This window comes from Carcharhinus amblyrhynchos, chromosome 5 (genome assembly GCF_965287045.1).
Source record: "Carcharhinus amblyrhynchos chromosome 5, sCarAmb.v2.hapA, whole genome shotgun sequence".
In the NCBI taxonomy this organism is placed as follows: Eukaryota; Metazoa; Chordata; class Chondrichthyes; order Carcharhiniformes; family Carcharhinidae; genus Carcharhinus; species Carcharhinus amblyrhynchos.
The window spans coordinates 55,578,366-55,605,870 of NC_137328.1; the positions used below are offsets into that span (position 1 = coordinate 55,578,366).

The following is a 27,505-nucleotide window of genomic DNA, read 5'->3' on the forward strand; positions in this document are numbered from 1 at the left end:
TATAATTATAATACTTCTGTGCTGTCAACCTAGATATTCAGCATTTGTGAGTTGAATATTGTGGCAAAGACTACTTGGGGGGGTGGGGGGGATCTAATTGGAGCAGTTCTCCACAAAGTAGAAGTGAATTATAAAAAATATTTTAAATTCCTCTTTCAGATATGAAATTGGTGCTTTCCCAGGGGACATTGCAGTGAAATAAAATTGTCTTGACTGTGATGTATTGGTCTTTTATAGAATTGTTCCGATAACTGGTTTAAAAGACTGAAAGTGCTCAGAGTAAGGTTCCTTTGATCAATGGTGATGAAAAAAAATTGTCTTTTTTCAGAACACTCATGATCTACAGACAACGTTGAATATCCTCAACATACTTAATGAACTGGTCTCAGTGGGTGAGTTTGTTTGAATAGAAAGATTATTTGTTTCATTGTTCTGAATTTAGAGGCAATTCCTTCTCTCCCCGTCTTCCATGGTTCCACTTTTAGCTAAGGTTTTGCAAGTGTGAAGGAAAAAAGAGCAAAATAAAAAAACACAAACATAAATAAGGCTTGTGATGTTACTAACGGCATCCTTATAGACTGCACTTCTTCCTCATTGAAGCAGTAGATAGCAGAGGAAAATACAGTGGGATTAGGCTATTAATGATTAAAATAGCATTGTCCAGTATGTTATCTGCCAGCCAGACACATGTGGCTAATTGGGAATCCACATTGCATTTTAAAGTTGTAAATTTAAAAAAAAATCCAAACTGTTTTGCATGTGATCTTAAGTTATTCACGTGATTCTATAAATGTGTGTTTAACATTTTTATGCATTCGTTAGTAAGATGATATAACAAAAAGCAGAGTTCAAAAGTACTTCTTATTATTTTGTGTACTTTGCTTTCTTGCTTACCGTTTATTGCCTACCTATTTAACCCAACACTTCAGAAACACCATTTTTTCAGAAAAGGGTAGTGATCAGCTTAACCAGCCATCTTGACCACTGGAAGAAATAATCAATAATCAGTAGCTCATGGACATGTTATGGCAAAGGTCAAGCAGCGTCCAGCTGCCTTCCACATGGAGAGAAACAGAAGATCTAATGTGTCTTCCTCTGCTGGTCAAAGTATTGCTCATAACTGATAGTGCGGCATCTAAGCTTTTGTCTAAGATGTGTTGTGTCTGATAAATTCAGCCTGGAATTCCAAACATTGCTGATAAAAAGATACTAAATTTTGGCACTGAATGATTGTACATGTTCTGTTTCATAAACATGTAAAATACATTTACCTGTTCTGTGTACGAGGTGTTTTCTACAAAATTAAGTGCATATGGCTAAAATGGCATTGTCATAGCCAATCCCGTGGCCATACTGCAAGCTATTTCTAATGGATATCAATGAGAAGATATGGTAATTTAAGATGTAGTGAAATCTATGTTTAATTTAGGGATGCAGTTTTAAGTTCCTTAGTCTCAGAGACATAACATTGGGAGGTGCTGGGTGGAAGCTTTGTGGGAAAAATGGAATAGATGACCAAGAACAAGGAATCTGGGGCAATAAAAATAATTTAAAATTATTAATAGTTTAGATTACCAAAAACTACTAATGCACTTCATTTTGTTAGTGAGCATGAGAAGCTTAAATACATAAATCCTTACTATCTCCTATGTTTGGTAGATTCATAGTTAAAATTTTATAAATGCACAAGTTAGTTGTCAAAAATATTTGTACTTGACTAGATTTGCAAAAGCAACAGTGCTAAGTGATTCTATAGTTTAGAGAACTGTCACATGTTCCTGAGGTTGTAAACATGAATCAAGCATGGTAGTTGTCAGGATCAAAAATGTCACGGAGTAGCTGCAGAGCACTCTGGGGGGGTTGGAGGGCAGGGGAAAATGAATAGCCAGCAGCTATTGTCTATTTTGGTACAAACAGCATAAGTAGAAAAAAGGAAATCCTGCAGGTAGATATCAGAGAGCTAAGAAAAAAGTAGCAAGGGGGACCGCATGCGTAGTAACAGGTGGCATAGGTGCCAACACTGAGCATAAAATGGGAAGATAGAGCAAATGGGTCCTTTGTTGGAGTGATGGTGCAGGAAGGGGAGAGCTTTAGATTTGTGTGGACTTTGTTGCTTGAAGTTGAATAGAGCTGAATCCAATGTCTTGGGGTGATTTGCTGTTGGGAAAGTTTAAACTGACTTGTTAGGAGGATGGGAACCCGGAAGTAACCAGATATTGATGGAAGGATCAGTAACCAGAGAACACTGATTTAAGGTGATCACCAAAAAAGAACATTTTTAAACATTGAATGATTAGGATCTGGAATGCACTGCTTGAGGGTGTGGTGGAGGCAGGTTTCATTGTGGTTTTCGAAAGGGAATCGGAAAACTGCTGATGAGAGAAGATTTGAAGGGAAAAGGCAGGGGAGTGGCACTAGCTGATTTGCTCTGAGAATTGGCATGGACACATTGGGCTGAATGGCCTTCCTCTGTTCTCTAACCGTTCTAGAAAAATAAAATGTAGGATGTCCCATTCAAGGGTTTGTAACACAGTAATATTCTACCAAGTCGGTCAGACATATTAACATGCTTTTCTTAATATGGAATATTTTCAGCATTTTTTTGATATTCATTTGAATCCTAAGTCTGAGTTCGTATTATGGCTATTTTTCTCTTTCATAATGTATTGTTTTCTTTCCGTTTTATTTTGTGTATGCTATGTGTCGATTATGCCCAGTTAGGTCCTTATTGGTTATGAATGGGAACCTCATTTAGATTGTCACGTTGACGTAGCGAGTTCAAGCTTGAGTTGAATTTTGTTACCTGGTAATTTTGTCACATGGTAATTTTGTCTCAGTTAATGAAGTATTTTATTCTGTACAGGAGATCAAGCATGTTTCATTTGCCATTCTGCAGCTTTTAGTAAAGGGTATTTTGCATTTTCCTTTGATCAATAAGCAATTTAAGCAATTGTTTTTCTTCTGGCAGCACACATATCAAACGTTTCATAATTTCTAGCATGCAAATATCCTCTGAGCTATAAGTATTTTAAACGGAATAGTTTAGACTATCTCAATGTTTTTCATTTCTTATTGCTGTAAGGTCCCAAGGGAAATTAAGCAGGGAGTAACAAAACAATTGATTTAGTTCATTTAGTGTGTTACCATCTTGAAGAAACTTAAGCTGTGAAAGTCCTCCTAAATGGGTCCTTCTACCAATTCCATAGATGCTTCTGGGTAATTCTCAAGTTGAATTTCAGGTGATGGATGTCCAAGTTTATTACATGCAGCAATTATTACCTTTTTCTTGCGAGCCCAACTGTTTAGATATAATTGCAACCCACAGCATCACATATGGCCTGACCTATAGTTTTATGCTTTCCTAAATTTGTACCATTTTATGTGGTGCACAAACAATGAAAGTGGAGAATAAAGGTTTGGTATCTAGTTTGGTCTTTGTTTCAGAAATGGTATGAAATCTTTGCAAATCACCCATTTATCATGCATACTTGAGAAGACGAAGGTTACTTAATTAGAATTAAGCCTGTGGTCAAAATGAACTGGCACTATCATCTAAATGTAGGTTCTTTACCTGATGTTAGAATGAAAAACCATATATGGCATCACCTATTTGTAATTCCATACTGCAATAATCTATGTGCTCAGCACATGGTTTCCCCAGAACATATCAAACTAGACCACATCCCCATGCTGCATAGATAATGCATATTATTTGAAGAATGAAGATGACTCTCCCAGGTAGGTGATTATTTATTTAGCTCACTTTGAGCAGTGATTTAGTACTTAGAAATATGAAAATCTGTTGTCAGATACATCCAGACAGCATTCACATTGTCTTCTTATAAGTTTTTCAAATATAAAGTCAACCATTGGCTGCAAAATTGGTAAGAAGTCTCACAACACCAGGTTAAAGTCCAACCAGTTTATTTGATAGTAATCCCACAAGCTTTCAGAAATGCTGTTCCTTCATCAGGTGTGTGGAAGGTTCTGGTGGAACTATCAAATAAACTGGTTGGACTTTAATCTGGTGTTGTGAGACTTCTTACTGTGTTTACCCCAGTCCAACGCCTGCATCTCGACATCATGACTGCCAAAATTGGGATAAGGGAACCCAGTTAAATCTGCTTAATCTGCTTAATATAGCTCAACCCATCGCACAAATCGTCAATCTCTTGGGAGACATAAGAAAACTAAGACAAGAACCTGTTGCTAATTCAGCAAAAACTGTAGAATTTCTTTCCAGTTCCTAAGAAAATTGAACATAATTCTAGGAAACCGTAGTCCTTAAGTCGGAATTACTTGGAAACAATCTCTCTAAAATTTGATTACAATATACAGTGTTGAATTTTAAGTTTTAGAATGTCGTATACATTTTTGTAAGCTCATCTTTTTTTTAATCAATTTGAATGCTAGAGTCTACTCCGATTTATTCAATGATTTCTTTCAAAAAAGTTAAATGATCTGGTATTTTTAAATTAAGCAATTTGAACAGAACATGGCAAAGAGGCAATTGATGTTTGAAAAATGCAGATGAACAGATAATTGTCTGTAGCACTTTGGGTTAAAAGGAATAAGTTATTTAAATTTTCACATTTACTTGGGTAACGTGCCAATTTTAGAGAATGAAACATTTTGCCACTTCTGCAAGCTTACTCAGCAGTAAGAATTCCCATATCAGACATTGTAGAAAATAATTATTCCTGCTGTCCTGTAACACATTATGTCATCAGCATCTCAACTTTTTGTTTATAAATGTACTGGAAACCTAGGTAAATTCAATTTACTAGTGAAGAAAATGAGGATAAGAGTTCTAAGACTGTTGTTTATAGAATGCTCCATTTTAAATATTCGGGTGATATATTATACCTCCTGTGATTTTCATACAATATATTGGCAGAGTTCTTCCTGTAAAAGTGGCTTTGTAAAATCCAGACTAACTTAAGAGCCAGATTCACCTGATGCATAAAATGAAATGTTGTCTTGGTAGTGTTTGCATCATTCATTGTATTTGTGCAAATGTAAAAACAAATTCTGATTTGTCTTCTAGGTGGAGGACGCAGATGTGGTGTTTTGGTTTCCAAAGGAGGAAGCCAAATTCTCCTTCAGTTGCTGTTTAGTGCCAGTAAAGATTCTCCTCCAAATGAAGAGGTTATGGTGCAACTACATTCCATTCTGGCAAAGATTGGACCCAAAGGTATTCTTTTTAATTGAACTAAATATGAGGGTGCCATAGCTTGAAGAAAGTCTTTACTTAATCATTTCCCATGATGAACATTCCTTTCAGGGGTCTGTTTTGCTCTTTAGATAATGCTAGACTGAACAGGCAGACCTTGGTGTAATAAAAAGCATCACATTTCCAACAAAGCAGCATGCCTTCTGAGCATCACAGAATTGTCATCTTAAATTATGTACACAGATCCTGAGAGTTGGGCTAACTCAGTTTTGATAGTGCAACCATTAAATCCAGCTGATATGCAATTGACTTCTAATGCTAGCTGGTCAGTTGTAGAAACCATTGCTAGGAAGGTTCTGCATTGAAACTACTGAATCTATAAATCCTACAATATACTTAACTACATTTTTTTGATGCATGAGTCAAAATTAACATCAATAACATTTAGAGTGTATCCGTTTTGAGTGCATTATGTAAGAAAGTACAAGACCAAGTGTAAAGAAATGCAGCAGTATTGGAAACCAGGAATAGTTAAACCAGAGCTGTAATTCGTTCCTCGTTTTAAAGTCACATATTTCGTCCTTAGTATTATATAACACTTGATTTTATATTGGTGAAAATACTCAGCAGGTCAGACAGGATCTGTGGAGGGAGGAGCAAAGTTAACAATTCAGATTGATGTTCTTTAGTTAGAACGGAAGCAAGAGATGTAGCAGGTCTTAGGAAAGGTATGGAGGAAATGTTATATACACATTGGAATGATAAGAATAATACAAAATTATTTGTTCTTTTAGTGAAAAGATCAGTGAGAAATTTATTGAAACTATCTTTTTAAAAAAACAGATGTGAGATTTGCTTAAATTCCTTTGGACATTATTCTTTATTTTTGTTTGTTTGAGTAGACAAAAAGTTTGGAGTCAAAGCCAGGATTAATGGAGCTTTGGGTATAACTCTGAATTTAGTGAAACAAAACCTGCAAAATTCCAAGCTGATTTTACCTTGTCTGCAACTGCTTCGGGTTTATTCCAGCAACTGTAAGTAGACAACAGAAAGAATTTTCACTGCTACATATACATATGGTATTCATTTTAACCAAGCATTTCATGGCACCGAAGGATTACTTGCATATGTCAAAAGTGATGTGGACGTAAGGAAAGACAGTTAAATTAATGGTCATTTCAAGATTTTGAAAACTGGTGTATTTCATTGAATTGAGTAAGGGGACAAGTTATCACAATATTTATCTACTTGTGATTTGAGTGTGGACTTGACCACAATAGAAAGCAGCCATATGTAAATGTATCTTAGCATCAACATAAAATATTCAAAATTAATAAATTTTAACTTACTCTGACATCAATTATGTTTCTATATAATCCATTATTAAAATGCACAGTACATTATTCATATATTTTACTTTTTAAAAACAACATTGCTGGAATTTACTATGGTCTTATTGGTTGCACAGTGTTGTTTTCATTTTTTCACTTATTTTTCAGCTGTCAACGCTGTAACCTTAGGTAAAAATGGTGTTGTGGAACTGATGTTCAAGATTATTGGTCCTTTTAACAAGAAGAACACAAGCCTCATAAAGTAGGTATCGTGATGAACTGTTCATTTAAAGCCTGAATAAATTGCATTGAGAAGTATGTCTAGGTTCACAGAAATGTTACAGTGCAAAAGGAGGCCATTCAGCCCAATGTATCTGTATCAGCTCTGCAAATGAGCAGCTGTCTTTATCAAGTAAAAATATGTTACCCAGGTCATGGTAAAAGAGAAGGAAATTCAGTTGTGAGAAGAGTTTAAAATTGATGAGGAGATGGTAATGCATAATTTGTCTGCATGTAATGTGAACAAGGCACTGGGAATGGATGAGTTGCATCCAAGGATACTGAGGGATGTGAGAATGGAAATTGCAGAGGTACTGGTCAAGATTTTGTAATCTCCTTTCAACTCTGGTGGTGCTGGAGGACTGGAGAACTGCAAACATTGTGCCCTTGTTCAAAAAAGACTGCAGGGATAAGCTGAGCAAATCCATATCAGCCAGTTTAATTTTGGTGGCAGAAATAATAACCTGGGACAGAATTAATATGGACAAATGCCTTAATTGAGGAGATCCAACATAGATTTTGTTAGGGGGAAGTCTTGTTTAACTAACTTGGAGTTTTTCATAGAGGTAACAGAGAGTTGATGAAGGCAATGCTGTTGATGTCGTGCCTATAGATTTTGATAGAGTGCTGCACCATAGACTTTTGACAAAAGTAATACATATATTATTGCACTATGTTTCATTTTGAGTTTGAGATTTTAAACAGCAATCAAAAGTGATGTGCTCATTACTAAAGCTAGAGGAACAGCTTCAAAAATGTGTTTTGCAATCCAATTTTTCCACAAAGCAAGCCTACTATTCATAGGCTCAGAAGTTCATGACAATCTGTCAACTGAAATGTTCTATTTTTGATTTTTTTTTAATTCTTCAAGAATGCACTGTTTCTTTCAGAATTAGTAGATTTGGGAAGAGATAAGAATTGACAAATCACTACGACTTCGGTGTTCTGAACCTCGCATTGCTTATGTTCTGTTTCCTGATGTTTGAATACAACGTCCAGACGTTTAAATAGACACTTGGCTCATGGCAAATCTCCTGTAATCTTTCCTTTTGCACCAGTAATACCCTTTTTTGACCACTCATTTCAATTAATTAAGGTGAAAGCTGCACACATCTGGATATTGCTGCATTGTCAAAATTACACATTTCAACCATTTTTGGTAGTCATGAAGCACTGTCAATTGCTCATGCAGCTCAACTGTTTTGGAAGACCACCAGCCACCAGCTGAACAAAAGCAAAGTTCATTCAGTTAGCATCCTCTGTGTCACGAGATTCCCTTTGTAAATTTCAAGGGAAGTCAGACCAATGTTCTTCCGAAGACTGGCCCTACTTTCACAGCAGTTTACAATGCAATTCTGCCAGTCTAAGTATATTGTCATTTAAAGACATCAAGAGCGAATAGAAATAGAGAAGGTAACACCTGGTGGACTATTTTTCTTGTTTTGTTGAGCAAAGTGGCACTTCAGGTAATCAGAAACTTGACAGCCAAATTGTATTCTGCTGAACGTAATCATGCTCTGACTGTTATGTGACTCCAGCAGCAACACAGTTGATTCTTCCTAACTCCATTAGGGATGGATGACAAATAATTAGCAAATGACACCCTTACTCAGATCCACTGCTGCAACTTTAACACAACTCAGTATTGTGTAGCTTTAAAAAGCACTAGTTTGTCTCACATCTGTGGTGAGTATTGAGCATATGAGACGATGCTGATCTACTTGATGTGTTTAAGATGAACAGATGCGTTCATAAATTCGATAGAAATTATTTTGTCCGGCAAGAGAGTCTTGAACAAGGTGATGCAGACATATGGTTAGAGCTCAGCTGCTCACGGATAATGTCACAGGAGGGCAAATGGAAATCTGGAATTAGTAACCCTCCCAACTATTCCAATCAAAACTATTGAGATTAGGCCAATTGAAAACTTTTGAACTAAGATGGATTTTTGTAATGAAAAGATGTTAAGGGTTACAAAAGCAAAAAGAATAAATAGAGGTAAGATGTGGATTGACCAGGATCTACTTGAACATTGGAATAGTGTTGAGGGTCTAACTTGTTTACTATTGTTCTTAGTTTGTAGTTTGTAATTTGTCTTAGTATGGGATATTTTCAACATTTTTAGTTCACCTCTCTCAAAGCAGAGATGGAGGGATTTATGTTTATGCTCCTATATAACGCATCTGGTTGTCTTTCCTTGTGCAACTGCATCATCTCTAATTCAGGGTCAAAATTTTGTCGCATGACCAGCTTCAAAGCACTGACCCAAATTTCTCTATCTGTAACAATGTAGGGATAAATTGTATGAAAGGGCATAGAACAATATGTTAATTGTGGGAAATATCCACATATAACTTATTTTGTTACTTATGGTTTTTCTTATCATTTGTGTTTTGTTATAAATTGGTAGCTTATTCATTCTGGTCTGTTTTTAAAAACATTTCTGCAGTTTGTTGATGGGATATTCAGAACTACACGTGGCTGAGAACATGGCATATGTATGTAATGATAATGTCAATAGCTTGAATGACTTTTAAAATCCAAATACAATGTTGTGCGTTTCTTCCATTAATAATTTTGTTCAAAGCTTTGCCAAATATGACTAAGCAAATAAAATAATGCAAATCTTGTGATTGAAGAAAGGGAGACATTGGACCTTCACATTAATTGCCCACTTCAGGGCCTCAATTGATATTGAGGTGGAAATGTTATCCATGAGTCTTCGCACCATGGTTTTAATCTAGGCAGAAATGGGAAAGTGGTGGGGTCCCCATCCTCATGCTTTAATCTGATTAAATATTGCAGTACCTCCTAACTCATCTTGGGGAAGGGCATTAAATTATGCCCATAGATACTAGCTCTGGCTTTATTTATCTTTGTTCCACTTGTTTAACTTGTACTATTATAAGTAATTGTGAACAAATTTGTTATTTCGTTCAGTAGTACTTACGCTAAGGAGATGGTTCAATGTTAATTACTTAACCTAGAGTAGATTTTAATTTTTTGCAACATAACCAAATATATCTTTGTTTTTTTATAAACTCTTATCAATTTCTATTCTATCAGTTTAAATTTGTAATCCTTGAAGGAAATTTATTTATGTCTTTTTTTTAACCCCTGCCATAATTTGTTAATGGTTGCATCGTATGGACTGTGTGGTTTTTTTGCAGGGTCTCATTAGACACACTGGCAGCATTGCTGAAGTCCAGTAAGTGTTTTACCTAGTTAACTATCTATGCAAGTTAATCAATAAAGAAGGACATTTCATTTCCTCTTTAAAATTTGTTTTTACAATTTTCCTTATTTTTCCACTTCTTGGAATTTGCTGGGACAAAAATCTACAATGCTAGTAGCTGTTTAGTTTGATCCCCATTTGAACACAAACCTTGCAGACATCTCAATTAAGCCTGATCCCAATATCTCTGATTTTATTTGTGCTTGCTGGGCGATGCACCATTCTTCACATTCTTTCCATGTTGTAATTCAGATTGTGACTTGAGTCGTACAGAACATACCCTATCCTAGTCACTTTTATAAGCATAATGCCTTTGGCATAATAAAAGACATTAGTATATTAGATGAATTTTTAAGACAATCCAATAGTTTTGTGGTCACCAATGCAGCAACTAGCTTTTTCTTCCAGATTTATTTAATCGAATTTACGTCTCAAATGGGTGCAAGTGATCCCATGGTATTATTTCAAAGAAGAGCGAATGAGTTACTCTTGATCAACGTTTAACCCTCAGTTAACATCACAAAACAGATTCATATATTGCTGTTTATAAGAGATTGGTGCCACATTTTCTGTATTATAACAGTTACTACACATCAGAAGTGCTAACTTGGCTGTAAAGCACTTTAGAGTGCCCTGTGTTCATGAAAGCATTAAATAAATGCAGTGTTTTTGAGTTGTTTAAATTTAGAGGATGCAATTAATAACGTGATAAAAAGTTACTTCTAAGTGTCACGTTAGCATATTGTAGTGTTATTGGACTAGAAATCCAGAGATTTGAACTAATTCAGAGATAACACATTCCACCAGCAGCAATTGAACAAATCTGAATAAAAAGCTAGTCTTCATTTTGATGACCAATCGATTAGGTTGTCTTAAAAACCTACTTGTTGGGTTCAGTAATGTTCTGCTTAGCTGGTCTGACCCACAACAATATGATTTGACTCTTAACTACCTGATGAAATGACAGAATAATCCATTCTGCTGTTTCAAACTGCTACAAAAAGTTGAATACAAAAAGCATTTTTAAAAAATAAAAGTTTATTAAACTTTTTGTTTGTGAGGAGTGATGTTTTTTGTATTTCTTAAGACATAGGAACATTGGATTTAAACACAAGACTAGGCCATTCAGTCCTTCAGATCCAATCCACCATTTGATATGATCATGGCTAATCTGGAATTGGTCTCAACCACTTCCTTGTCTGTCAAAAACCTAATTCACTCATGGGTTCAGTGACCCAGCCTCCACTGCTTTCTGGGGAAGAGGATTCCACATCCTAACAATCCCTATGAGAAAAAAATTCTCTCCTTCTTAGTAGGGAGCTCTCTTATTCTTAAACTGTGTCTCCTAGTTCTAGTCTCCCTCGTAGGAGGAAAGAGCTTCCTTGTCTCCACCCTCTCAAATCCCCTTAGGATCTTAAATGTTTCAAAAACATCACCTCATTCTTCTAAGCTCCAATAGGTATGGGCCCAAGCTGTTCAGCCATTTTTCGTAAGATGTGCCCTTGATCCCAGGAATTAGTTGAGTGAACATCCTCTGAAGTGTTTCTAATACAATTATATCCTTTTTCAAACAAGGAGAGCAAAACTGAAAACGGTATTCCAAATATGGTCTTACCAAAGCCTTGTACAGAAGTAAACATTCCATTGCTGTAACAACTTATTGATGTTTTGATTCATGCACCAGAATATCCAGATCCTTCTATACCACTGAGTTCTGCAATTGCTTTCCATTTAAATTGCAAAATGCTTTTCTATTCTTTCTGCCAACTTGAACACTTTCCCACATTTTACTCTATCTGCCAGTTTTTTGCCCACTCACTTAATCTGTCCATATATCCCATTGCAGACTCTTTACCTCCTCTGACAACTTATTTTCGTACGTGTTTTGTTGTCATCGGCAACTTTAGCTACCATACTTTCAATCTTTCATCCAAACCATTGATATAGATTGTAATGAATGGAGACCCCAACATGTCACTAGTTACATCTTGCCAAATTCAAAACTACCCATTCATCCCTACCCTTTTCCTGTTAACTAATCAGACATTTATCTCTGCTAAAATGTTACCCATTATACCATGTGCACTTATTTTTTGTACAAACCTTTGGCATGACACTTTGTCAAATGCCTTTTGTAAATTCAAGTATACCACATCTACAGGCTTCTCTTTATCCAACTTGTTTGTTACCTCAAAAAACTATAATAAATTAGTTAAACACAATTTCCCTTTCACAAAACTTAATTTATTCTGCCTGATCAATAATGAATTTCTCAGTATCCTGCTATAATCTCCTTAATAATGAATTCCAGCAATTTCCCTATGGTGGACATTAGGCCAACTGGCCAATAGTTTCCTTCTTTCTGTCTTCCTTCTTTCTGAAATAAAGTTATTATATTTATTTTCCAATCCACTAGGATTTTCCAAAATCTAAGTAATTTTGAAATTTTAAAGTAATTGCCTTTAAAACCTCGCAGCCACTTTTTTAAGACTTTAGAATGCAGGCTCTGAGGGCTTGTCAGCTTTTGGGTCTAATAGTTTTCTGAGCACATTTTCCTTTGTGATAGTCATTGTTTTAACTTCTTACTTTCCTTTCATCTTTTTTATTTTAAGTATCTTTGGAAAGTTTTCTAAGCCTTATATGTGAAGGTGGATGCAAAATGCCTGTTCAATGGCTCTATGATTTCCTTGTTCTGTATTATCAATTTTCCAGACTCTATCTTGTAGACCATCACTAATTTAAGTTATTCTTTTCCTATTTAAAAAAAAACTTGTAGGAGCACTTGCTGTCTAATTTCATATTACTAACTAGCTTTCTCTCATACTCTACCTTTACCACTTTTTAGTTATTCTTTGCTGGTTTGAAAACTTTGTCCAATCTCCTGACATATCACTAATCTTTGCAGATTTGTGCAGCGTATCTGTCAATTTGATACAATCCTTAACTTCCTTATTTTGTCATAGATGATATATCCTTATCAAAGACCCTTTCTCACCGGTATTTGGTAGAAATCTTTGCTGAAAGTTATCAAAAATTGCCTTAAAAATCAACCAGTGAATCTCTTCTATCCTATCTTTTAACCTAGTTTCTGAGTTTACTTTAGCCAGCTCTGCTTTCATACTATTTGACCCACACCACATCATCTCACCACCTTTTCCTAGCTTCCTGCCTCTTCAAAATGTCAGATTGCCTTCAATGTTGAGATTGCAGTCTTGTTCACCTTGCAACCTTGTTGTAATGATTATCAGCTCATATGTATTTTTTTAAATCTGCGCTAATGTACAGCATTCATAATAAAATGGATGAATGAATTCAGGCACAGAGAGTCTGTAACTGGTGCTTCATTTAACCATTTTTGCAATCTCCGGCCTTGTATGCCACCCCCGCCCCGCCCATTTAGTTTAAAGCCCTCCTTAATGTCCTAGTTGTACAACTTGCCAAAACACTGATCCCAGCATGGTTCAGTTAAAGACCACCCCAAAGGTACTGCTCTCACTTTCCTCAGTACTGATGCCAGTATTCAGCCTTCAGCCCTTTGATTCTGAGCTGAAGTTCCTCAAATTGCTGACATATACTGCAGATGTGGTTACTACACTGGTGCCCATTGGCTCCCACACACTTTCCATCCTGTCCTGCAACACATAAAGTATATCTATTATTTATAATAACATACTTAGCTAAATGCCAACATCAATAAACAACTATTTCTTCATTTTTGTACAGTGAAAACATTTTTAACATACGTATGTGTCTTTTTTTATAGAAACCAATGCCAGGAGGTCAGTGGATAGGGGGTACCTTCCTGTCCTTCTCACAATTTATATTGATTGGCATAGACATGACTTAAGGCATCGGCACATGCTGATCCGCAAAGGGATTTTGACCTGTATCAAGAATATCACAGGTATCAAGTTGGGCAGGAAAGCCTTTGTGGATGCTGAAGGGATGAAGATCTTGTACAGTACATCTCAAGTAAGTGTATGGATTGTTGCTTAACAATTGCGTAATTATGTGGACCTAATTGTATCTTGAAAACTAATTGCAATCTCCATCCGGATAAATCTTTGAATATGAGCATTTATGTTATATTTTGATCAACTGCCATTCTGACTGCAGATAACTGCTTCAGCGTAATGCTTAAGGTAATATGCAAAAGTCCTTCCAAACGCTGGCAAATAATAGAACTGTATAATCTTTCAGGTGATGGTAATTAAACCATTCTAATGCTTGTATTCTCTAATGCAGTCAAATAATACATATATGCAAATAAACCTTAAACAGCAATTTAATAAGTTCATCAAAATTGTCAACTCAAGTCTTGTGAAGAAATCATTCACAAGAAAAATTCAATAGCATCTATAGGACATTTTTTCAGCATTTTGCAATATATGTGCATTTTGAAATAATCTGCACATTTTGAAAGACTATAGAGGAGCGATAGCAGGGCACTATTACGCGTAATTAATGTTTAAGGCCAGAGGATTAGTAAATAATTAACTAAGCACTATATAAGAAGAGAGATTGAACATGTGAAAATTCTGGAGCAGTCAGTTTAACATCAGTACAAATAAAACAATGGAATCCATACTGAGAGAGTAAATAGAAAACTACGTAGAAAACAAAATATATAATATTAAATCACCAGTATAGATTTCAAAAACTTAAGTCTTGTTTAACTAATCTCATTGAATTCTTTGAAGAGGTAACAAGTGGTATAATGCAAAAGAAGTTTGGAATGCTTCTACATATAACAAATTATTATTTTTTAAATTCATTTATGGAATGTGGGGCATCGCTAGCTAGGCCAGAATTTATTGCCCAATCCTGGTTGCCCTTAAGAAGGTTGATGGTGAGCTGCGTTCTTGAACCAGTGCAATCCCTGAGGTGTTGGTACCGATTGAATACAACTTTGGTTTGCCATTTGAGAGGGGAGGTAAGAGTCAACCCAACCACATTTCTGTGGGTCTGGAGTTGCATGTAGGCCAGGTTTGTTAAGGCTGGCAGGTTTCCTACCAAAAGGATATTAGTGAACCAGTTGGGTTTTTATGACAATGGACAATGGTTTTGTTGACAGCTTTAGACTTTTAATTCCAGATGTTTTATGTGAGATCAGTTGTTATTGTTAAATCAGATTCATATACTTTTGTTAACCAAAAATATTAAGGGATATGAGCAAGGCTGGGTTATATGAACTTAGGTTGCATTTCAGCCATGATCAGGTTGAAAGGAGGAATAAACTTGCAGAGCTAAATGGCCCATGTTCCAATGATGTAATTTATCTGAGTTTTCAGAAGGCCTTCAATAATATGCCATGTAATAGACGAATGAATAATATCAGACCATATTGTCCCAAGGGGCAAATAATCCTATGGATAGCTAACTACCAGACAGAAAGCAAGGGGTAAAAGGCAGCTATTCAGGGTGAGAGAAGCTAGAAAGTGGAATCTCACAATGTCTAGTACTGGGACCACTGTAATGAAAAAAATGATGTTTGTGATTTAGATTTTGTAATCAAAATCACAAGTTTTAAATTGGAGGGCGGCATTAAATTTGGATGAAGGAGGGGAGTTAGTCTGGGGAATTGGAATAATTACAAGACACAAATGAACTTGCAGAATGACATATAATTGGCAAATGAATTTCCTGGATAATTGTGATGCATTCCATTTTGCTATGAACAAGATATATATTGCTTCGAAAGTAAGAATCTAAAATGGGTGGTGAAGCAAAGGCAGTACAAATGCACGTATCACTAAAAAAACACACAGGTTAATAAATCAATTAAAAATAGCAAACCATTGGTTTATTTCCAAAGTAGAGGAGCAATGTTAAATTAGTAGCAAGCCTTGGTTAGACCATGCTTGATGTGCTCACCATGATGTATAAAGGTACAGAGGCACTGGATAGGATGCAAATGAGATTTATAAGGATAATACCGGAAGTGCATGGGTTTACATATGAGGGAGGGATCAAGAATCTGGGTATTTTCTCTTGAAACAAGAGGGCTGAGGGGTGACCTAATACAAATCTTTAAGATTATTGAAGTTTTTGATACAATAGACACAATGTTTTTACTGGAAAAGAAAAATCTCAAATGGGACTTCAAACAAAGCTTGTTTATCCAGAAGGGATGAGAATGGTTGAGACAAATTGGATAGGTGCGTATAAAGGGAAACTAGCTAAGTGTAGAGGATGGAGAGAGTACAGGTTATACTAATTGAGTCAGATATAAGGATGGAAAGAGGATAGTGTGAAGATACCATGGGCTGTCTGGGTTGAATAATCTGTTTCTGTGTAATATATGCTATATACTTCTGTGTTCTATTTAGGGCACAGTATTAATTAAATTTCTGTTTTAATTATAAAGCAAACTGTATTAGTTTGAATTGCTGTCTTCTAACAGTTATGATGAATTTGCAATACTGACGGTTACAAGATCAAACATGCCCACATTTATTAAGGTGAAATGAGTGTTTAGCTTGGTAATTTATTAGGCTGTTCCTACCTTTTAACAAAATAAACCTTTTGTTTATTTAATAAGCACCGAGAAAAATAAATACAATTTTCCTTAGGGTGACATTGTGAAACTCAAAATTCTTTGTGATAATGTCATAAAATTAACCAATCACAATAAAATTGTAATAATCCTACCGCACTTTACATGACCAAGTAGATTATTAACATAATAATTTACATAAAATTATTAATACAGTTTAACAGTGCTTATTTATACTAGGCTCATTCTTCACAAAAAGCAAGCGTGTTTGTTCTGTTTAAAGAGACTTCAGGGTATGTTTCCAAGTTAGGGCCAGTGAGGTAAGAATAGGAAATTCTTCCTCCAATCCATACGATCTTCTATGTTTCCCTTTATCATTGAACTCATTCTCTACCAGACATTTTGGAATTATCAGAAGTGTTTTTTTTTCTATTGTCCATGCATGTGGAGCAATAAAAGAGATTTACAGTTGTCTGTATTCCTGACAAAGGGCATCATTAGAAATTAACAAATGGTTTATGTCATGCACAGCTCGAACATCAACATTGTAAGTGAATCTGTTGGTAGAAATTCTTTGGCAGCTTCCTTAAAATGTGTTGAATTTACTATAGGTCAGTTTCACCACTTTCTCCTTTTTTCCTGTCCCCTTACTAATTCCTTCTTAATGATGTCCTGTGCTGCTGTCCCCTGAGGAGGGTGCCAAGTTGGGCAGAGCAGCGGCATAGTCACTTTACCAGTCAACAATGGCAGTTGATTCCACATTCGTCATTTGTCACATACTTTTGATTCCTCCCTCCAGGTTTATTTCTCTTTAACTTTGCCAATTGTTTTGAAAAAGCTATAAAGTACATTTGAAATATTTTCAACCTTTGAAAAAATTATACCTATTTTTCTTCTTATACAATTCAAATCCTAAATATTGTGGATGGTTATTTCATCTTATGTTAGGAAATAAATTCTTGGGCCTCTCTGCTAACACATGTATGATATGGTAACAGACATAGACCTTACTATATAGAATGTAAACATAACTTCAGAGGCATTATTTATGTGCAAGTACATTTTTATTGCTAAGAAAATAGTTATTATTTCATTTAACAGAGACTTTCATTGTTTTGACATGAAAATAATTACTTGAAGGAAATGAGCTTGGTTTTAGCCTTTAGGTGAAATGGAAGCTATTATTTCAATTTCAAAATCTTATCTGAATATGGATGATACCTTCTAATTTCCTATGTCCCAGTTTTGAGCTTCATTGGAAACAAGAGGCTTATCTCAGACAGTGTGCTATCAGTTCTTCAGAATTGATCAAGATAGTGTGGCGGCTTTAAAGATAAAATGCTGCATTTAGTTTATATTGCAGTACAATGTTAGTGTTAGAAAGCACAACTAATTATCTTACTGTTATTTCTGTACTATAAAATTTGTCCTATAAAAGCTCTGCCAATGAAATCTACTCTACCAATTTTCAACTTATTGTTTATGGTCTGGACCTGATGGAATTTATTCTTCGCCTATCTCGATCTGATAGAACACTGGGGAATCCTTGTCAATTTTGTGTACTAATTATATTAATGAAGATTTCTGTTCTGGGCTGAAACACACTATAAGATGTTGGGTAGCTTTTAGCCTTCATCACTTGGATAGTAGCCTGGTGCAGTGGATTTCTTGCTTGTTGCATCTGTCTGACTTCATTTCCATTGGAATTTCCCTCTTTGTACATGTAAAACTATATTCTGGTTCATAAGAAGAAAGTGATTCCTTCTGAAAGCCAACTTCCATTGTTAATAAAATATCTGGCACAAGCCTAAAAAATGTAATACCAATTATGGTCATGTACCTTTAATTCACTACGCTGTTTTACATTGAACCTTTTCTGAGCGGTTCGTCCACGTTATTCCCAACCCTTCTGGCAAAATTCCAGTGTTAGTCCAAATATAAGCTGGAAAATTCCATTGAATAAGAACATAGGACAGATCTTGAGAAATTGCTCATGTGAGTTTTGTTTCCTTTGTTCGTCAGGCAAAAAGATGCACTCTAATGGAAACATTCATGCCATTTGCATGATTTTCTCCTTTGAACCTGTTTTGTTTTTCAGTTGAGCACAGCAATTTATAATTTGCTATGAAAAAATGTGGCTGTTGTAAACAAAATTATCAGTGCATCATAAAATTACAACAACGGCAATCTGATACTTAGTTTTAGTGAATGAAGTTGGCACATCGAAGGAGTATTCGTGGGAGGGCACTTCGGTGGTAGTGATTGTAATCCAGTAAAATTTAACTTGGGTCGTGGAAAGGTTGAGAGAAAATAGATTGATTGTCACCCCTTCCATAAACATTCATTCCCTCCAACACTGACCCATAGTGTCAGCACTGTGCACCATCTACAAGATACACTGCAAAAGCTTACCAAGGCTCCTTAGGCAGCACCTTCCAAATCTGAGCGCTAACATTTAGAAGAACAAGGGTGGCAGACACATTGGAACACCACCATCTGGAAGTTCCCCTTCAAGTCACTCAGCATCCTGACGTGGAATTATATCGCTGATCTTTCAGCATTGCTAAGTCAAATTCCTGGAATTCTCTTCTTGACACCTCTGTGGGCGTCCTTCACTACATGGACTTCAGCAGTTCAACAAAAAGATTACTGAAGACAACTGCAGGTCTTACAGACAGATACAGTCTGAATTTATAATGGAGAACAAGCGAATGGCAACTACATTAGTTCCGGCTTCACAGAGGAAAACATATATAACTTTCCAGAAATTCAGAGCAGATTTTATTAATTTACTTAGACCAGGTTAGACCTCAGTTGGAGTACTGTGCGCAGTTCTGGTCGCCTCACTACAGGAAGGATGTGGAAGCTATTGAGAGGGTGCAGAGGAGATTTACAAGGATGTTGCCTGGATTGGGAGGCATGCCTTATGAAGATAGGTTGAGGGAGCTAGGTCTCTTCTCCCTGGAGAGACGAAGGTTGAGAGGCGACCTGATAGAGGTTTATAAAATGTTGAGAGGAATAGATGAGAGGCTATTTCCCAGGGCTGAAATGGTCGCTACGAGAGGACACAGGTTTAAGGTGCTGGGAAGCAAGTACAGAGGAGACGTTAGGGGAAAGTTTTTCACTCAGAGGGTGGTGAGTGAGTGGAATCGGCTGCCGTCGGTGGTGGTAGAGGCGAACTCGCTGGGGTCTTTTAAAAGACTTCTGGATGAGTATATGGGATCTAATGGCATTGGAAGTTATAGATAGCTCTATGGCTTGATAGGTATAGATGTGATCGGTGCAACTTGTGGGCCGAAGGGCCTGTTTGTACTATAGTGTTCTATGTAAGTAGAATCAATGCTGCCAGGGGTGATTTTTAGCCCACACTTCCCGTCTATGGGGATGGTGGCATGTGCTCAAAATCCAGAGAGTGCGATTTGTGCCAGTGAGTTTCTGAGTTCTGATATTACTAGCCTTTCACCAGTGGAGTGAGGCGAAACACACTTCGGAACCGCAGAAAGCTAATTTTAACATTAGCATTTCATTAGCAGCAGTCTCTCCGGGACTTCCCCCTCACTGGATAGTCAATTGTCAGCATGCTGACACATTGGCACCATTTACAACAGGCTCACCTAGGTGTGGTCTTTTTGTTTGGAGGAGGTGGGGGGGTGTGTCTCTCCTGGGGTTGTAAGTATAGCCCTCAGGGAAGAGGGACTTGGCCAGGCAGTGGCCTGGCAATGCCAGGTTGGAACTGTGCCAAGTTGACACTAGAGTGTGAAGGCACTGCCTGGCTATGTTCCTCACCACCTGGGGGCTATACATAGCCTGTGCACCCCTGGAGTGGTCATCAGGACTATTTTTCATTTTTTTGAGATCCAGTTTTGCGCCAGCATGACATGCCAGCTAAGTAGGAAGGTATGTTGAGGACTAAACTATCAATGTCAAGCCTGCTAATGATATTTACAATGAACGCTAACATATGCTCGAACCCCACCTCGGCGTGAACATGATTGCATCTTCAGAGGGGAGTGGGAAGGATCTGAAGCTGAAATCTGGCTGGCACAGAACCCATTTTCAGCAACTGGTGAGATTTAATGGCCATTGTGGGATTTGTGCCCATGGCTAGCACGATTGCCAAATCACAGCCGATATTATTGAATGGCAAAGTGGGTGTAAGGGGCCAAATTGCCTATTCCTCTTGTTCCTTATAAAACCCATAAAATTCCTACAGTGCAGAAAAAGGCCATCTGTCCATCAAGTCTGCACCAACCCTCTGCAAGAGCATCCAGGCCTACCAACTGCCCTCTCCGTATTCCCCTAACCTATACATTTTTGAAACACTAAGAGGCAATTTAACATGGTCAATCCACCTAACTAGCACATCTTTGGAGAGTGGGAGGAAACCAGAGCACCCAGAGGAAAACTACACAGATATGAAGAGAACATGCAAACCAAGTCACCTAAGGCCAGAATTGAACCCGGGTCCCTGGCGCCATGAGACAGCAGTGCTAACCACTATGCCACTGCGCATTTTAAAACACTGTGGCTACATGAACAGCTCAGAAGCTGAAAGTTCTGCGATAACTTCTGAAAGCTATCTACCATAATTTCCCAAGTATAAAATGTATTTTTCCCTAAAAATTGATAAGTTATGGTGCATATTATACATGGTAAATCAAAGGTTTTTTTTGCAGCTGGTAGGTAAGCTTCATGTGCAATGCAGTTGACTCCTTTTGGAATCTTTCCCTAGCAAGGGTGTGGGTTCTTTTATTGGGGCCCACAGAGGAACTCTGATCAGATCCCTATTATCCAAAAGCAGAAGAATAAACACTTTCACAAGGAAGGCTTCAAATGAAAATTGCCGTAGTGTTACTTTTAAGACTGGCTTGGTGACAGTTGTCCTCTGAGAAAAACTTGCAACAGGCTTATTACAACTCCCAAAGTCACTCACCATCCTCATTGGGAACTAACACTGTTCCTTCACTCTTGCTGAGTTAAAAATCTGGAACACCCCCATGATGGCACTCTGTGTATACATACAACAGATGGTTTGCAGTAAATCAAAGAGTTAACTCATATCACCTTTTCATGAAGAGTTAGGGATGGCAGCAAATGCTGCTCATACCAGGGACGTTCACATCCTATGTACAAATAAATAGCACAGAAACAAAGAACGGTAGGCTTTAGTTGTTAGTTTGCATTTTGTGTCGGCAGTCAGCAACTAGGCACGATCTCAAATTTGGATATGCTTTCGTGGATGCTTACAGCCCTTTGTTTCCTGGCCTGAATAATTGTTCTTATATATAGCCCTGCACATTGTGTGCCAATAGATTTTCTGGTAAATTGGTATTCTCAGCAAAACGTTCAATTTTCTCTTCACCTGATGTCCACAAATGAAGTTACGGTAGGCCATCATTTGAAAGCATTCAAGAGCGTAAGATGTACTTTTCCATTCCACCTTCATCAAGAGGCACTGAATGCTATTTAAATTTAATATGTTTCACTTGCATATTTAAGATGTGTTTGATTTCGTCTTTGATGAACAAATAAACTTAATACAGTACTGTAATTCTTTGAAGAGAATTGTCTTGTAGATTCTGTAGAATAACATTTTTCTTAATTGTATTTTTCAGGATTGCCTTTCAGTCAGAACTCTGGATCCTCTGGTCAATATCTCTAGTCTCATCATGAGAAAATGTTTCCCTAAAAATCGTCTTCCCATTCCAACCATTAAAAGTGTCTACCACTTCCAGTTGCCAATAATCCCAACAAGTGGTCCTGTTGCTCAACTCTATAATTTAGCTCCTGAAGGTAATTTTTCAGAACTTGCAACTCCCTTCTCCAGTATAAAAATTAAATTGAATAAATGGTTTATTAGTAAATGAACACATATGCAAAGTGCACATTGAGAATGTGTTAGTGAGAACAGCTTCACTTTGCCAAAGCTGCATTCCTTCCACTCAGATAGGTAGGATGAGCATTTGTTTCACTCTGGATAAATAACATTAGGATAATTACCCTAAGTATTAGGATGCAGTAGTTTTCTCTGCCACTGGCATTAGATTTGATCACATCCATCTTTAGCCATAGGGTTAGGAATAGGAGAGGTGTATGAAAGTACATTTCTTTTTGTGCAATTCTGGAACAAAATTAATCTCTGATAAACAGATCACTTTCTGGTAAATGTGTGTGCTTCCATATATCTGTTAACCGTTGTCTCATAATGTTGTCTTCCACAGAAATGAGTCTTATATTGGGAAATGAGTGTTAAATTGAATAACCTTGGGGCTAATTTATTGAATTTTGATTCAGTAATGTCTGATGACCTTGTTGTGGTCATGATTACTGGTCCTGTAATTATTATATGAAGTCACAGAATGACTCGGCACAAGGAGGTAATGTTTGTCCCTTTGTTTGTGCCAACTCCTGGAAAAAGTTAGTCCCACTTACCTGCTCTTTTCCCATGAAAAATTTACTCCTTCAAGCACTTATCCCATTTTCTTCTAAAATCTATTCTGAATCTGCTTTCATCAGCCTTGCCAGTGGCACATAACAGATTACTAAGTTTTGTTTTTCCGCTTGTTGCCTCTGCTTCTTTTGTCATTTCCCTTAAATCTCTGTTCACTAGTTATTGACCCTTCTGCCACTGCAATCAGTTTCTCCTTATTTTTCGTGATTTTGTACACTTCTTTCAAATCTTCCCTCAACCTTTTCTGCTACAAAAATGAAAAATATCCAGGTTCTCCAGTCTCTCAAACTGAAGTCTTTCATCACTTTAATAAATTGCTGCACCCTCTCCAAGATCTTCTAAAATTGTGGTGCCCTGAATTGGCCACAGTATTCCAGTTGGGGCCTAACTTTGTTTTTTAGATAGCTGTCGACATTGCTATGCAGATTGTGATCTCTGGCAGTGTAGACAAGTTTGTATTCCAACTTGACTGAAGTTAATCTGATAGTCCTTTTGTCTGTTGTACAGTACCCAAAAAGAAAGTTCAAGAACAAGAAGGCTGCTGTTTCAAACATATGCAGGACTAACACTTTGCATTCACAATTCAATAACAATTTAGGCAGAATTAACTGATTATCTTAATTTGTATTTTGTTAAGATAATTATGATAGAGGAATTGAAGAAAGAGTAGAGCTGTTAAATACCAGAGATGAATGAAGGTGAAGAATCCAGTGTTAGATCAGTATTTCATAATACTCTTCTTAGGCTGTCCCTCAGGATCGAAATTGCTTAATATTTAGGAATGAAGTTAAAACCAGAATGCTCCAAAATGAAATCAAATATATTTATGATATTTCACTTCTGGCCAAGAGATCAGGTAGACAGATACCAGTTCTATGCCTTTGCCACTCTTGTTGTATAGCTGTGCTAAGAGCACCATAGCTTTTATGCTCTTCTGGTTTTCCCCTCCATACAAAGTTTTCTAGCCTCCCTATAGCAGCACTGTTGAGGCTGGTAATGTGCCATTTTGCAGAATCAACCATGTTAAATCTGCTGTGATGCAGTTGGGGTTAACGTTTCTCAAATGGCAAATTATCTCCCCTTGTATCCCATCCTTACCTTCTTAAAGTTTGTCATGAACTTAAAGTTCGCCTTCCTATCAATCAATAAGTGGACTGAAAACAACAAAATTCTATTTCAAAAATGCTGGAAAAACTAATCAGCTCTGACAGCATTTGGGCAGAAAGAAACAAGTGTTAATGATTCAGATCGTAAATGTGTTTCTTGCTCCACAGAAGCTACTGTCTTTGTTAAGTACCTGCAGCAATTTTAGTTTCTGTTTCAGACTTACAGAATCCACAGTATTTTGTTGTGACAAAATCATATAATGTGGTCATGTCTTGTAGTTTGATCAACTAGAGTAATTAATTTGAGGGGAAAAAAAACTTCCCTTTAATTAAATTTGATTATCAATATGTTGTACGCACTGATGGTTCACTAGTTCCAAATAGCTTCACTATGTAACTACAGTGTCATTTTCTTTTCTTGAGATGTGGGTGAGATTGACAAGACTGCATTCACTTGTCTATCCTTGCTTTCCTGAAAAGAAAGAAAAGCTTGCAATTATATAGCGCTTTTCACAACACAGCCAATGAAGCACTTGATTGCATTGTAAGAAAGAAATAATAGTGAACTTTGTTCTTGAACCATTTCTTTGACAACTTGATGGCTTGTAAAGCCATTTCAGAAGATGCTAAAGGTCAACTGCTTCATGAATGAAATTGTCATATACAAGCTGGACAGGGTATATCTCCAATTATATATCTTGTTCTTAAATATGCTAATAGACAAGAAGTAATGTACCTTCAATTATTAACATAGCTTTCTCCTCAAAATGCAGTTCTTTTCTAACATTCTTGGAACTGGGATGAAGCTGCTTAAAATTAATGTTTTAATGACATTCATTTCACTGCCATTTCTCTCTAGTGATATGCAGTAGCAATGGGAGAGCCATATATCTATAAATGATATACACATCACAATCCATCTTCGCTGCAAACAGTTAGGATTCACTAAAGAATTATGATGATATTGTAAGCATAATTTGTTTGTGCAGTTTGCTGATAAAATGCAATCCTTTATTCCTGTTGAATTGCTCAGAAATGTTGGTGGATTGCTTGCAAAATGTTCCAAGCATGTTTGATTAGCAAAGAGTGATAAGTACATCACTTGATTTAATTTAATGTTTTGTCGTAGTTAACAATGATAAAGTAATTGTAGTAAGTTTTATTGTGTGTGTTATCCTGTGTAACAACAAAAGTAATCTTTTTGCAGGGAGCGTTGTGAAAGATAATTTTAAAACTTTGATGAAGTTTGAAATCCTACCATGAAATTGTTTAAATATATTAGAAACTAAAAGGAGCATGTTCCTTGATAAAAAGTAGAACCAGAAAATAAAGCAGAAGTAATACAATAAGTTTATTTACAACGATCATTGGACCAACTGAAAAATCATTCTATAATGATGGCTATAATTATTAGCAGGAACTAGCAATGTTAGGAAGTTCAAAAAGTTCTGAAAATGATATGTTCATTGTGGCGAGCTAACTGACTAGCAGTCCCTCCTTTATCATTTTCAGTATTTGAAGGTTATAAATAGCCAAAGTACTTGATTAAAGTTTTTAACAAACCTCTGTATTGTTTAGAGTTTGTAAATTCTTTTAAACTTGTTTTAGTTGATGATGTTGTCGATGAAAGTGATGACATGGATGACAATGAATTAGAAACAGACAATGAAAATGAAGACGAAGAAAAAGATGAAAACAAGAAGGTGATGCACTCATTTTGTTTACAAATTGCACTAATTTTTGGATTGACACCAAGGATCAGACATTTGCCTATAAGATGCAGCAGGTTTGGGGAAAAAAGTAAGCAGTGAAAGTAATTTGGGGTTGTGATCTTTTTGGTGTGCACCATTCACCAGAACTGTACAAGAGGAAATGCAAGTGCTTTAAGGTTGTAAAACAGGAAGAAGGAGACAAAAAGGAATTAAGAGATGGAATTAATATATTTTATTTAAAAGTAATGAATAGAAAATCTTTAGATGATAATTAGAGCATGAAGAGTTAAGAGTATTTGAAGAATTCATACCATAACTTCCCCTGCAGTATGGCTACCTAATTTTTATGGATTTTCTTTCACACCAGACATCTTTATCTTTCTTAAGTGCCACATATCTTGCAATTTATACGATATTCATTTGCATCATTTCGGGTTAACAATGTATCTGATTCTTGTAATATTGTAATTAACAGTTATCGTCAGTATTCCTCATTTCACCATTATTTAGAAAACTTATTGCCTTTATGTATATATAGGATATGTAGCTGTTGGTTCCTTAAATCCAGTCTTCCTCACCTTCAATTCTGATTGATTAGTCATTATCCCTGAATATTACGATACTCCTATGATGCTGCATTGTTCTGATCACTTCAACCAGTCTCCCTGCCCTTCGCACATTCTGTCTTTTAGAGTTGCTAGGTCCCTGAACACCTGACTGCCTCTGTCTGGCACTTTAATCAACAGGCATCTATTATGGAAGTATCTAGTTCAGTATTTCTCACTTCTGGCAACTATAAACGTTTCACAATATACACAGGTTATTGCATCATATCCCTTTCCATTTCTTGTGTGGCCAAATCAGGACTGGAATGGGTTTACTGGATTGAATGCCTTCAAGTGAACTACTATGATAAAGCTAAATCTTTAAATATTATTTAAAAAACTTTAATACTCCAATTTATTATTTCTACAATTCTTGATAACTTTGTTTTTAATGTAAAAAGTGTTTTTGTATGAATTGACATTGTAAGGGATGATTTGGTGGTTCTGATCAGGGAATTCTGGAATAAACTATTGACCTGCATTCTAATGAAACATTTTGTTTCCTTGGATTATTCTAATCAATTGCCTTAAGCACTGCTTGTAAAATTTGAAAAGTTGTGCTATGCAAGTTATGAAACATCTGATTTTAACTACTCAGTACATGTTAACAAAAAAGCATTTCAATTCAATTCAAGTTTTATTGTCCATTTGGAAATTTATTGTGGATACAATGTAAAATTTTCTGTTGCCACTGTGCTGCACAATCTTACTTGATAGGTGAGTTTTTAAGCCTGCGTTAAGGGTAGAATTCTACCAAAAATATTTCAAGTGTTGAATTTGCATGAAAACTGGCATAATTCATGCTGGTTTTTTCAATGAGCGTTCTGAGAAGAATCCCCCATCCTTTGCACTGCAGAAGCCACCAGTATGAATATCATTAAATTTCAGGAGGCAGGCCTATTCCTGCTGAAGAGGCTGAAATCACGCTGAGAGGGCCACTGCGCATGTGCCAATCTGATCGGTGCATGCATAGTGGCCCTATACTGAGCCTCCCAATTGCTGGCCACCTCAATTAGCTGGCTAGCCCTGTTGGGGCCTGTAGCCTGACAAAGTGCTGCCCAGATTGCATTATCTTTCTCTGCAGTACTCGATAAATCTCATAGTTTCCACTCCACTC

At 36.5% G+C, this 27,505-nt stretch overlaps 1 protein-coding gene across 7 annotated transcripts in view; it reads left to right on the plus strand.

The window, feature by feature from the left end:
- Positions 1-27,505, plus strand: part of agtpbp1 (ATP/GTP binding carboxypeptidase 1) — a 240,091-nt gene that overhangs the window by 94,705 nt on the left and 117,881 nt on the right. For 6 of the 7 annotated variants that reach the window (XM_080188828.1, XM_080188827.1, XM_080188829.1 and 3 more), the window contains 8 exons: positions 329-392; positions 5,048-5,194; positions 6,076-6,207; positions 6,673-6,766; positions 9,954-9,991; positions 13,782-13,990; positions 22,130-22,307; positions 25,680-25,774. In XM_080188828.1, coding sequence (XP_080044954.1) covers positions 329-392; positions 5,048-5,194; positions 6,076-6,207; positions 6,673-6,766; positions 9,954-9,991; positions 13,782-13,990; positions 22,130-22,307; positions 25,680-25,774 — 957 coding nt within the window. Of the gene's footprint in view, positions 1-328; positions 393-5,047; positions 5,195-6,075; positions 6,208-6,672; positions 6,767-9,232; positions 9,282-9,953; positions 9,992-13,781; positions 13,991-22,129; positions 22,308-25,679; positions 25,775-27,505 lie in introns of those variants that run through there. The other variant, XM_080188832.1, reaches the window with a different exon arrangement.